Source organism: Piliocolobus tephrosceles, chromosome 17 (genome assembly GCF_002776525.5).
Source record: "Piliocolobus tephrosceles isolate RC106 chromosome 17, ASM277652v3, whole genome shotgun sequence".
NCBI lineage: Eukaryota > Metazoa > Chordata > Mammalia > Primates > Cercopithecidae > Piliocolobus > Piliocolobus tephrosceles.
Genome location: NC_045450.1, coordinates 66743579 through 66757403, shown reverse-complemented (window position 1 = coordinate 66757403; position 13825 = coordinate 66743579). Strand labels below are relative to the sequence as shown.

Sequence of the window (13825 nt, the reverse complement as noted above, 5' to 3'; positions counted from 1 at the left end):
TTCATGTTCCCTGGAGCTAATTCCCCATCTGCTCTTTCCCTTTTCCACCAAAATTCTCACATTTTCAGAGTTTCCCACTAACATCATCTCCTTGCTGCCTTTGCACTGGGACTCCTTCCTGTACCCTTTCCTGAAAGAATCTCTCTAATCGGTATCCCTAAGGCAATGAAACACAGAGCCATCATCTCATCTCATTCACCCTCTCCTCCATATTGGATGTTGTTTGTAACTATTTTCCTTGGAACCCTGCACCACCTAGGTCTCCCTTCCACCTCCTATCCTATAGATATGAGTGGACCCAACTGCCCAGTGCCCTGTCCTAATCTCTGTGTATGCGCTTCTCTCAGATATCTTTTTAGCTTTCAGAGCTTCATTTGTCCTACATATGTGGAAGATTAACCTAATTTTATCTTCCATCTTGGGCTGTTTCTTGGATTTTAGCCTCATTTCTCCAATTTAATTTGGACACCACCACCTGAATACAACCTTGCCATTTCAAATTCAACATGTCTCAAACAAAAGATACTATATTTTTCACAAAGTCGGCTCCTTTTCCTCAGTCTCGCAAGACCTACAGTTTATCTTCATTGTAAAATCACCCTCAGACCCTCAGAATCATGCTCCATGTTTCTTTGTCTATGCATTCATTCCTTGAGCCTGTTGTGGGTGCCGTGTTTTTTTCACTGGGGCCATCGTGCCTCCCTGCATGGAGCTCATAGTCCATCTGGAAATACAGGCAGTCGAAAGAACAATCAGAAAGGGCATTGAGTCAAATACAGGCAGTCAGAAGAGCAATCAGAAGACAGCCATGATAGGGAGAGTCCAATGTGCAGTGGGTCTCTCCTTTTCTTCTCCGCCTAGGTCCAATGAGACAGCAAGTTCTATAGGACTTTCTTCATAAAGTCCCTCCAGTTGGCTGCTTGCTCTTCCAACTAATGGCCTCTACCCCAGCCTGCTACATGCTCTTGCCTCTTCTCACTTCTGCCCACTTCTCTGAACTCTCACACCTTACACTGTCTTGTAATATCCTGGGTTTTTGCCTACCTACTCCTCTACACTACAAGTTGATTCATTGTCATGAATGCATGCTATTTGCCACTGTATTCCCAGTATCAGGCACAGAGGTGCTCAATAAATGTTGGTGAAATAATGAATGAATGGATTCTAATCCCCTTTCCACACTACTAATCAGAGTTCTTTTTTAAAACCCTCCAATGCCATTGTCTTCTTCTCTAGCTCTTCCCTAAACCTCATGCTTTAACAGCGTACCAGGTAGGTTCTGAAGTAGTAATGTAGAGGTGGCCAGATAACAACCCCCAGGCATGACTGGGAATATTTGGAAAACAGTGACGAGCTTCATGAGCAGAGGGCATTCATGATTGCTCCCTGGAAAAGTGCCATCCCTGCTAACGGAGGGAGATCACTAAGTTCTTGGCTGTTCAGTCTTCAGTGTTCTCTGGTGCTATGGGATAAGGATCTCTCTTTTTTTATTTTTTTTTTTTTGTGAGACGGAGTCTCGCTCTGTTGCCCAGGCTGTAGTGCAGTGGCCAGATCTCAGCTCACTGCAAGCTCCGCCTCCCGGGTTTACGCCATTCTCCTGCCTCAGCCTCCCGAGTAGCTGGGACTACAGGCGCCCACCACCTCGCCCGGCTAGTTTTTTTGTATTTTTTAGTAGAGACGGGGTTTCACCGGGTTAGCCAGGATGGTCTCGATCTCCTGACCTTGTGATCCGCCCGTCTCAGCCTCCCAAAGTGCTGGGATTACAGGCTTGAGCCACCGCGCCCGGCCAAGGATCTCTCTTTCTTAAGGAATGGAAGTGAGCTTTGCCGTAAGATTCTGTGCCTGAACGTGGAAGGTGCTTCCATCAACCAAGCAGGTCTGAAAAAGTTGGCGGCCATCGCCCATTTCCCTCAAGGGGGCGCACTCGCCATCTACCTGTCTGCACTGCGTGTATTATCCTTGAGCTAAAATACCTGCATTTCAATTCCAGCACTGCCAATTACTTATTTGTCACGAGGCCTTAATTATATAAACTTGAAAACCCCAATTTTGTCATCGTTGAGCGGGGTTAATAATAAAAACCATTTCATCAATATCTGGACCATGATCACTCTAGAATATGGGTATTGGGTATATTGCGTGTATTTGCTCCTCTTGAGTACACTTAAAGATTTACATACTTTTTTTTTTTTTTTGCCATCTTGGCTCACCACAGCATCCGACTCCCAGGTTCAAGTGATCCTTCTGTCTCAGCCTCCCAAGTAGCTGGGATTACAGATGCCCACTACCATACCTGGCTAATTTTTGTATTTTTGGTAAATATGGGGTTTCACTATGTTGCTCAGGCTGGTGTTGAACTCCTGGGCTTAAGTAATCCACCCGCGTTGGCCTCCCAAAGTGCTTGGATTGCAGGTGTGAGCCACCATGCCTGGCCCATAATAATTTTTAAATATCTTATATAAGATATATCCAGGCTGGGCGCAGTGGCTCACGCCTGTAATCCCAGCACTTTGGGAGGCCGAGACGGGCAGATCATGAGGTCAGGAGATCGAGACCATCCTGATTAACACGGTGAAACCCCGTCTCTACTAAAAAATACAAAAAACTAGCCGGGTGAGGTGGTGGGCGCCTGTAGTCCCAGCTACTCGGGAGGCTGAGGCAGGAGAATGGCGTAAACCCGGGAGGTGGAGCTTGCAGTGAGCTGAGATCTGGCCGCTGCACTCCAGCCTGGGCGACAGAGCGATACTCCGTCTCAAAAAAAAAAAAAAAAAAATAGATATCCTATAAGGTGTTTGTGAGAATTAAATGAAATTAGGCGTGGAAAGTGCTCCTTACAGTGCCTGACACATAGGAAGCCTTTGATACAAGGTGGCTCTCAATAGCACAGTCACACCACTCTCCTAGCCATGAGGGACTTGCGGCACTGAGATCATGTTATCCATTCATTGGTTTGTTTGCATTATGTCTTCCTCCACTAGAATTAAGCTTCATAAGGGCAAGGCCTTATTCTGTTTTTGTTCCACACTGTATCTCGAGTGTGCATAGTAGGCAATTGGTACTGAAAACATTAGCAGTTAAAACAACCAGTTTCAGCCCCAGACATAGCTCACATCAATCACTCATCCTGCTCCCAGTCAGCACCCTTCGCTCCCCACCTAAGAGGTAATGCCCTGTCTCATAGAGATGAGGACTCAGGAGGAAATGCAACAGGTGAACAGTTTGCCTAGAGCAAAGGTCTTCACAATCCAGCACCTCCCAAAGACTCTCTGTAACAGAAGAACCAAAAAGACAGCTCAGGGTAAATTATCAGGAGAAAAAACTCAAGAGGCTAGAGTGGTCCCAGCAGAAGCTCTCAGCGAGGTCAGAGCTTAAAAGGGCAAGAACCGAAGGTAGACAGCACAGAGCCAAAAGTCTCCACACTGGAGAAGCATTTGTCAGTGAAAAAACTGGATTAAGCTGGGACCTGCATAGCAAGTCTGCTACAAAAAGAGGGCTTGCCAGCCAAGGAACAGTCAAAATGCAAAGAACAAAGGAGCAGGGCACCATTGTATGAGGCAGATGAGGCACATTAATGAATGGCCCAGAAGACAGAAATCTCATCGCCTATTTTCCTTTCATCTCCTTTGCCAAGGGAATTACTGGACTAGAAAAGATAGGAAATAGGTAAAAATCATTATATTTTATGAAGCAGCTACTATGTATCAGGCAGCAACATATATTCACAATCTTGCTTAATACCTAGAAGAGATATCAATCATGATTCCACTTTATATGTGAGAAAAATTAACCTCAGAGAGGTGAAGCAGCTTGCTCATGAGTGCAGAGCTAGTGAGTAGCCTAATACCTTCATTTAGATACTGTATATCTTAAGAGGGAAGCTTAAGATGGATGGGGGGCTCACTGGGGGTAAACAGCCCAGTGCTGACCCCATTTAAGTTCACAGGCAAACCTCCCTGGACCATTTTCATACCAGCTGCAGTTTAGACACAGCATCTGCTATTTAGATGTTGGTTTTCTTTTGTTTTTTCTCTTTTCTTTCTTTTTTTTTTTTTACAGAGTCTCACTCTGTCATCCAGGCTGGAGTGCGGTGGTAAGATCTCGGCTCACTGCAACCTCTGCCTCCCATGTTCAAACGACTCTCCTGCCTCAGCCTCCTGAGTGGAGTAGCTGGGATTACAGGTGCACACCACCACACCCTGCTAATTTTTGTATTTTTAGTAGAGATGGGGTTTCGCCCTGTTGGACAAGCTGGTCTCGAACTCCTGACCTCAGTCGATCTGCCTGCCTTGGCCTCTCAAACTGCTGAGATTACAGGTGTGAGCAACCATGCCTGGCCAGAAGAGTTGGTTTTCTGAACCTAGTGTGACAGGGGAACACTTCTTCCGCACTTCCTATGCTCTCTGAAATATGGAGGGATATCTTTCAGTGTGACATTCCTGGCCACTCTGGCTCCCCTACCTTCCTTCCCCCCAGGGAGGTAGAGCAAAGTATCTGATTGGTGAGTTTGGCAGAAAGAACTGGACATGAACATTTTACCTGGTGCAAAAGTCTTTTCTCTCTCTAGCAGGAGAACCAAATGGCAACTCAGAGAAAATGATCAGGACTGAGAAGGAGAGGAGAAAACCCAAGAGGCCAGACCATCCTGTGGACACTGTCGTCTCTTCCTTCCAACCTCCCAGCCTATAAAACACCTGTGCTAAGGCCAGCTGCCCAGTCCAGGCCCCATCTGTGGGTGAGGCCTGAGACTTTTCCACCTTGCCTTGGCTAAGCACCGTTATTACCACAAGCCAGACCTGTGCTCCAATATGCATCTATCAGGAATAAGGCTGATGTCTTAAGCTCCCTGTCTTGTTTCTCCATTGGTTCAGAATTCGGGGGGACATGGGATTTAGGGACTGACTCCACCAAACAAAGCAACAGCATCTGGTGAAGAACCCTGCATTTGTTCTGATTTAATTTCACCTCATTTAGCTCCAGTTGGGTTTGCATTGCTCATACCAAGATGGTATGTGGTATTAACTCTGAGTCAACAGCTCGGAGGAATGTCAAGAAAGAAACTGGAAATGGTTCAGAGGAGCTAAAGAGAATGATGAACATTCTGGAAACTAGGCCATGGGAGGAATGGTAAAAAGAATGAGAAGATTTAGTTCAAAGAAGATTTGGCTCTGATGTGATGCAGTCCACATGTTTCAAGGGCAATCATGCAAAATAACACTTTAATTAGGTTATGTGACTTCCAAGAGCAGAGTTAACTTCAAGGGAAGAATATTTTGCTCATTATAGGGAAGATATTTACAACTATTAGCATTGTATAAAAATGAAATAATTTCCACCAATAGAGGGTCAAGTCCCTGTCACTGGGATTATTCAAAACCCCAATGGATGAAATGGGATGATGCTGAACAGGGTGTTCCGGTGTTGGGAAATGGTTGGGTCTGAAATAAAGTTTATCTATATGATTTTTATAAACCCTAAAGTGGCTGAATGAACTGTCTTGGCTCCTCACCCCTTTTGCCCCAACATCACAAGTGACCTAAAACAAGGAGGGCAGGCCAGGGGAGATCCCTTGCATGTGGCCAGATCCTGACTGGGGAGCCCCAGTCCCCACACAGCACTTGCTAATGGGAGGGAACATGGAAGGCTCAGAGCTCTACGTGCTCTACTAGGGAAAAGCTTGGCCCAAGAGGAACTTCTTTTTCCCTTCATCCTTCCTTGAAGGAGTCTGTGATAGCCCAAGTAAGAAGACAGAGGCCCTGATAGCAAACTAACCCGCAGAAATGACGTCAAGAGATGCAACTCCATAAGCAGGAGAAAAGTTTCTTCTCTGCCTGCTTCTCTCTGCGGGAACCAAACAGAAGTTGAAAGCTAACATTTGGCCACAAGAATGTGTTGTTTGATCTATGCGATTGTTTAAAAAACAAGAAAGAGGCTAGATGCAGTGGCTTACACCCATAATCCCAGCACTTTGGGAGGCCGAGGCAGGTAGACTAGCTGAGGTCAGGAGTTCGATACCAGCCTGACCAACGTGGTGAAAGCCTATCTCTACTAAAAATACAAAGTTAGCTGGGCATAGTGGCGGGTGTCTGTAAACCCAGCTACTTGGGGGGCTGAGGCAGGAAAATTGTTTGAACCCAGGAGGAAGAGGTTACAGTGAGCCGAGATCGTGCCATTGCACTCCAGCCTGGGTAACAAGACCAAAACTCCTTCTCAAAAAATAATAAATAAAAGAAAAGAAAAGAAAAGAAAGAAGTCATTGCCAACTTGTTTTAAATGGGAGATTTCACACACAAAGATCTACAATTTTCAATTTGCCCTGAAATACCACAAAAGTGGCAAAGTGGCAATAATTGACTGGCAGTAGGAAGCAGCTGCCTTCTCTAGTCAGGGGTTATGTGCTCCAGTTTGTATGGGACTTACCACCCTCCACCAAGTTCTAAACACTGAGGCCAAGTGCAATAGTTCCAGCTCACACCTGTAATCCCAGCACTTTGGGCGGCCGAGGCGGGAAGATCACTTGACATCAGGGGTTCGAGCCCAGCCTGGTCAACATGGTGAAACCCCGTCTCTACTAAAAAATACAAAAATTAGCTGGGTATGGTGGCGGGCTCCTGTAATCCTAGCTACTCGGGAGGCTGAGGCAAGGAGAATTGCTTGAACCTGGGAGGCAGAGATTGCAGTGAACCAAGATCGCACTACTGCACTCCAGCCTGGGCAACAGACCGAGACTTTGTGCAAAAAAAATTTTAAAAAAAGAAAAGAAAGGGGAAAGGTTCAGGACAGGAGATAATAAATTTGTTTCCAAGTTTAAAGTTTCAGGCTAAAATTCTGGAAATACGAGTCAGGAGTTCATCAGAACGTCAGGTATACAAAACCACGATTTGCCGATCCTCTCACAGAGGAGACAGTTGATACCACAGGAGCAGGTATGACTTTGCTACTGGGTAGGGAATGCAGCCAAATAAGAAGGTGAAGTAAAGATAGAGTCAGAGGTTACCTTGGAGGAAGGGTAGGAAGAAGAACCTGGAAGAGTCAAAGGACAAAGAAATGGGGGAGAAGCATGGAAATGCAGTTCTTGCAAGGCTAATGAGGCCATGAAAAGAAGGAAAATACGGTCAGTGGTGCTGGAGCAGAAGTCAAGCTCTGGTGATTAGAGGACACCAGTGACCCTCAGAGAGTAGTTTCAGCAGCCTGGGGGGAGCCAGTGGATGTTCTATTTGTGCCACTTCCTGGGTAAGCAGGAGCACGCTCAGAACCAAATCAGCACAAAGCTTTGTCCACGGCAAGCCAACAACTAAGTCACTATGGAACAGTGGAGCTTTCAACAGCTCAGCCTTGTCCCTCTGCCCTTTTTATGCAAATGACTCCAGCAAAAAGAAAAGCAAAGGTAAGTACTTCAGTGAGTGGGCAGATTGGGACAATCTTATTGTGTCCAACTAACGACCATGAAAAGGAGAGGACATTTCACCCCCATGGCTGGTTCACTCACGGCGCATTCGCTCATTAACACTGTGTTAGGCCTAACGTGCTCAGAGACTGAGAAGAGGCACATGGTCATAAAAAGAGGCCTGGTTCCTGCCTTCAAGCAGCTTGCAGTATAGTTGGGATGGATTTCCATGCCATCAGAATACTCCCCAGTCAAAACACTCCATCTATAATGCCTGATACAATCATTGTTCAAACTTTCACAAAATTACCTGGGTTAACCACACCATTTTATGCTTCCCTGTAGTAGGAAAAGGTAAAACTTAAACCTCATGATAAGTGGGGACATTTGTTCATGTAAAAAGCATCTGGTAGACTGGATTATAGACTCACTGAGGACCATCCTTTCAACATCCACCATCACTTTATTGCTCATGCTTCGCCAGCATCTATCTACAAATCTAACCAAGTTCTATTTCATTATTTCCAACTTCCAATGATAGTTCACTTGAACTACGCTTCACTGCTCTCAGACTCAGTTCTGAAGTCAAGCTTAGCATATGGCATCTCTCAAGTCATCACCCTCTGCAAACGTCCCTCGCCCTGTCTGTGGTACCCTTATTTCATCATCCCTCATAAGCATCTTCTACACCCAATCAATTGCCAAGCTCTGTGTTAGGCAGAGTCATGGGCACATAATAGACATTCAATATTTACTTGTTGGTTGAGTGGACACATTTTATATTCTGGGTAACCTTTGTAGGTTAATACCAACTATGGATCTAACACTTCTAATGACAGTGGTTAAGAGGATGGTTTTTGGTAAGCCTTGGATCTGATCTGGGTTTAGTCCAATCTCTGCTACTTAGTAGCTCAGTGACTTTGGACACATTCCCTTGTTTACAAATGTAAATTATTAGGGTTGTGAGAATCAAATATAAAATGCATGTAAAGCTCAGAGCACAGAGATGTTATTTCTCTTAGTCTCTTAGTCCACTGTCAATGTTTATCCATCTAAATAATCTAACGTGAAATCCAAAGGAGTCCAAACCCCAAGATGATACCAATGGTATTCAACTTGAGAACCTTAGTTGGACTATTCAATAATTGCAAGAAGGGATCTTCACTGACCTGAGACCCTTTCTTATAAGCATAAAATATTTTCACTGAATACAGGTCTTACTTCTCCTCCTAGATCCATTCTCCAATATATCCAGTTTTGAAATTTTCAATTAAAAATTATTAATGCAGCAAGCTTTATTGAGTGCTAGCTATATTCATTGTAGCTACTTAACCAATTAGGCTGGAATACCTTCCCACTTTCCCTCGGGAAAACTACTTTTAGATTCTTAACAAGGTCCCTCTTTCTTTGTCAAGCTTTCACCAGCCCCACACACAAGACTTGTGTCTGCCTGGGATCCACTTGGGGAATTAACCTGGAGATTTCTTATATGCCCCATCACACAGCCACAGTTGGGTGTGGCCATGTCTTTCCCAGTGGTCCATGAAGCCCTGAGGTGTCTGCCCTGTACCCAGTAGATGGTGAATCAATACTCAATATTTGAGATGGTTGAGAAAGACTGGAGGGGGCAGGATTAAAGGCCAGAGGATAGAAAATTAAAGTTACCTGTGCAACTCCTGCCAAGCTTAGAGGGTAGGCTGAGAAGGACAGCGCATAACCTCAGAGGAGGGGGAAGGAACTCCAGTGAGTGTGTGTCCAAGATGAAGGAAAAGTAGGAATTTTGATACCATCACTTGAGGGTAATTGTATGGTCTTGAAATTTCCTCCCCCCTTTGCTTCTGGAAAATGCATGGCACATACTGGGCTCTCAGTGAATATTTATTGAATGAATACATGAATGCTTCTGTTTGTCAGCCTTTTCTTTTGTTCTTTTTGTTCCTTCATGTTCTTCCTAACTACTCAAGCTTTCCCCCTCACCACCCCAATACAGTCATTCTTCCTCTCCTCTCTCTCTCTCTCTCTCATTTGCTAACTCCATCTATAGTAGTATAAGATATGTAGGGGTGTGTGTGTTTGTGTGTGTGTGTGTATGTGTGTATTATTTTCCATTTACAGAGGAGAAAACAGAAGTCCCAAAGTCCAAAACTGAGCACCAAAGTTTACACAGCTGTCCACACAGCTAGTAATAAAGATGCAGCAAATAAGGTCCTATTGCCCCAGAACCCTCCCACTTTTGTGTGCATTAATCCAGGGTGCACTTTGACTCCCAGCAGCCAGCACCTGCTACCCTTTCCCCAAAGGGCCAGAACCCACTTTGCCAACCGGTGTCCACATGGTGCCAGAAGTGCATGGAATTAAATCTCCCCTCCTCCCCACATCCAAGGGGGAAGAGGGGTGACTGCCCTTAACTAATGATTGACAGCTGTGAAGGCAAAAAGACAACAGCTCTCCATTCCCCAATTGGCACAGCTCTGATGTGTGATCCACACTACCCCACGTCTGCCCAGGGTGATTAAGCCCAAGTGATCTTCAGAGGACTTTTCAATGTCACACCCTTGCCTGGCTTCTTCCTTTTCCCTGTCCATCTTCTCTGGAAACCCTCCTAATAAATCTTTCCCACAAATCCTCACAGAAAACACTGCCCCTGGGGACCTAGCCTAAGGCAAGGTAGATGCAAGGTTCAAACCCAAGCCTGTCTGTCTTCAGAGTTTTCTCCCACTATGTTGTAGTTGAGATGTTGTTACAATCATGCCGGTCTGCTCTTTGCTCGTTTTACAGTTATACATTGAAAATATATCATACAACCCCATCTCTACTAAAAATACAAAAATTAGCCAGTGTGATAGCACAGGCCTGTAATCCCAACTACTTGGGAGGCTGAGGTAGAAGAATCACTTGAACCCGGGAGGCAGAAGTTGCAGTGAGCTGAGACCATGCCACTGCACTCCAGCCTAGGCAAGAGTGAGACCCCGTCTCAAAATAAAATAAAATAAAATAAAATAAAATAAAATATAAAATAAAATAAAACAGAATAAAATGCATCACACATACATTTTAAAAATTTGAATGGCCGCTGTGGCTTCAGGCATCTAGAAGACAAACATATATTCAAACACCCTATGCTTGCTTACTTTTTCTTACTATATTTATGTTGTCTCTAAGGCAACAAACTTTTGAATATATTAGCAAAATGAAATCAAGGGCTCAAAGGGGAGAAAAAAAGGTTACTTTTTTGACTTGTCTTTGTAATTGCCTCTCGCCTGGGTCCATAATTAAGTGCAAACTAAAAGGAGCTTTAGCTGTTTAGTGCTCTCTTTTAAGTATTTTTATTATATGAGTAATGTAATCACATTAGAGAAATTTGAAATCCAGGGGAGAAAAAAAAAACACGCAAATACTCTAATCCAACCATTAACCAACTATTTCCTTTATAAACTATTTCCTTTCATTTACACTCTATTTCCAGTACACTAATCCAACCATATACAAACTATTTTCTTCCAGCTGTTATCACAGCTTTTCTCCCAGCCCAGGGATCTATGCATTTGACGTGGTTGCAGACTTGTTCTAATGCTGGGGTTTCCTGTGTGTTTTCCTTTGGCCCAGGCGGTTTTCCATTTAACACAGTTCTTGGGGCTGTCATATTTAATGGTCGCACATTGTCATACCCAGAGGATGTACCATATATTATCACCCTTTTGGTTGCTTTTGATATTGAATATTAATCTTATTAAACAATAAGATTGTGTTGAATGTGCCATTTTGGTTTTTCTTCTACTCTTTTGTTTTCATATTTCAGATTATGTCTTTAAAATAAATTTCCAAGACTTGAATTGTCAGATAAAGGAACAATATGTATGGCTTTTGATGTACACTGCCACATTTTTTGCCGGTCCTGCCCCACCAAAACGCATACTAATCTATGTTATCATAAGCCAATGTGAAACAAAGGTCGTTCCAAACTCAGCATGGCTTCTCATTCTTTAAAGAGTTCTGGTCTAACAAAATGAATTCATTTTAAATTTCTCGATTTCATACAAAGATTTTGAAACCTTGTCTAGAATTATGTGAGCACATAGCATTCCTCATTAAAATGACAGAGAATTTGAAAATAACAAAGAACGTGAAAGTCACATTTCAGTCATCCTTAAATATATGTAGTACTTATCTGAATTCTCAACTTTCATAATTGCTATGAGCATTTCATGTAGGGATTAGTCCTTAAGCTTGAGTTGCCTAATTAATTCAGTCATCCTTACTCAACAGTAAACACGGCACCTTTCAGTGGCTGATGTGGGCTCACTGAGTTGGGTGCATATGTTGTGAGCGTTAATTCATGCCTGCATCTTGAAATGCAGAAGATAAAGAATGTTGACAAAATAAACAAGCAAGAAGGAGTTCCCATTTTTCTTAGCTACCCTGTGGTTTGCCTGAGTTCATCCTAAGCTTTCCTAATAGAACAGGACACAGAATAGGAAAATTGAGACTCTTACAAATTTCACCGATAAGCCATTTGAGAATTCTAGTAAAAATGTGGAAAACCCAGCCAGACTCCCAGATACATGATTCCAGGTAATGTCAGACATTCTTGCAGATAAACATCCCATTGACTGAATTTTCTCCCCGTAAACTTTCAAAAATTAATTTAAATAAGCTTGTTTTCTGTGGCACATCAAACTCCCAACAAGCACCACTTGAATTTTGTTTCAAGAAAGCATTTTACTTTAACACAATAACAAAGTCTGTTTCTCTGTAAATTGCCAAGCCCCAGATTTTCTCCCAACCACATCCCAATCCCATTCTTGCCTTCACCCTGAGGCCCATGGTCAGAGGGGTGATGATCTCCCACAAATGATTCCACAGTTGATTTTTTTTTAATTTGGCAGGGCTTTCTGGGTTAGGATAACGTTGGGTAATCCTAATTACAGCCATATCCAAGCTTAAACTCCATAACCAAACAAACCAGTTTTACAACTCAAAGAAATTTAATTTGGCCTCACACTTGCGGTGGGGAAACACACACACACACACAAAGAAGAGAAAACTGGCAGCTCAGCTAACAGGCAACCGAATGTTGGACACACTGCCAGCTTGGTCCAATTAAGAAACATTAGAGGTCTAATGAGGAACAGCTCAGACAGGACACAAGGTTCTTGCAGCAGCCAAGCAAACAGCAAAGTCTCCAGCCCAGGTGAGCGAATTCCTTCAATATTTCAAAACAGCAAGGGGCCAGTAGAACTTGGCTTGTAAGCTGTCTTGCATACCTAGGGAAGAAGGGTCCAGGTGGAGAACCTGGCCAAACAATGATCTCGGAACAAAAGTCCATTTAAGCCTAAAAAACAACCTATGGGACATTCCTGGGTACAACAGAACACATGAAATATTGCCATTTTGCCTATTAATATTTATTCCTGGGAAATTAACAAACTCATTGTCTGGGTGTACTTCATCCTCTCCTTCCCTCCTGCTACCAGCCCCTTCAAATGCACCTCCTGGAAAAAACTGAACCAAAGCAATGTCATGAAAAATACTTGGGTGAGGGCTTTCATTTACTACATGCCAAGTATTTTATTTTTAAGCCAGATTTGACAAAGTCCTGCTAAGGCAAAGCAAGTTTCAGATCGTGCCCTCAGTGAAAATTGCAGCGCCGTTCTGCTTACCTGTCACCAGGACTGCCTTCTGATCCACAGGTAACAACTCTTGGCCAGGTAAGTAAGTATAGATGAGGAAACATAACAGAGAGAAGAGGATCAAGCCCCAAAAAGGGGACAGGATGAGTAGGCAGACTGCACAGAGGCCCACCAGGCAGACCATCCAGTTCCACAGCTGTCCCGAGCTCTTCTTGTATTTGCAATATACTGTCCCGCACAGTACTGTGGGGACAGCCAGGCAGATCCATGCTGTGTCCGAGAAGAAAGTGCTCATTCTCAGTGACTCGCTGCACCTTCAAGTGCTCAGGGCCAGTGAGTCTAGTGGGCAAAGGCTGACTGGAGGCAGCCTGAGTTATGTGAACAGAGAGGCAAGAAGGGAGGGGAGAAAGCAGCCCCAGCCCCTTTCGACTGAGCAGAGATTAAGCACAATCATATTCCCAGTGGGTAATTTAAACCAGTGTGCACTTCAACATAAATACCGAGGCACTTCCTATTTGACCGCTCTCCCCCTCCCTGCCCCCTGCATACACAACACATGCACATACTCACCCACAAACACACACCTTCTATTTTTCAATGACAGTCCACCTCTGGAGAGATGACTAATTGGATAATAATTGACAGAATTCGAACTGCACGGAGGATAACAGGAAAATCCTCTAGCTCCCGGGAAAATACTATCTTCTTCAAGAGCCTGCAGTGTGTCTGGGTGCTGAGTCCTTTTTCTGACTCAGGAGTGAGTGAGTGAGAGAGAGAGAGAGAGAGAGCGAGAGTGTGTGTGTGTGTGTGT

General features: G+C 44.0%; 1 protein-coding gene across 1 annotated transcript in view; it reads right to left on the bottom strand.

Moving 5' to 3' along the window:
- HSD17B2 (hydroxysteroid 17-beta dehydrogenase 2) overlaps positions 1-13481 on the bottom strand; it is a 64304-nt gene extending 50823 nt beyond the window's left edge. The window contains exon 1 of the mRNA XM_023226846.2: positions 13045-13481. Coding sequence (XP_023082614.1) covers positions 13045-13309 — 265 coding nt within the window. The 5' untranslated portion in view covers positions 13310-13481. The remainder of the gene's footprint in view (positions 1-13044) is intronic.
- Positions 13482-13825: the final 344 nt, after the last annotated feature.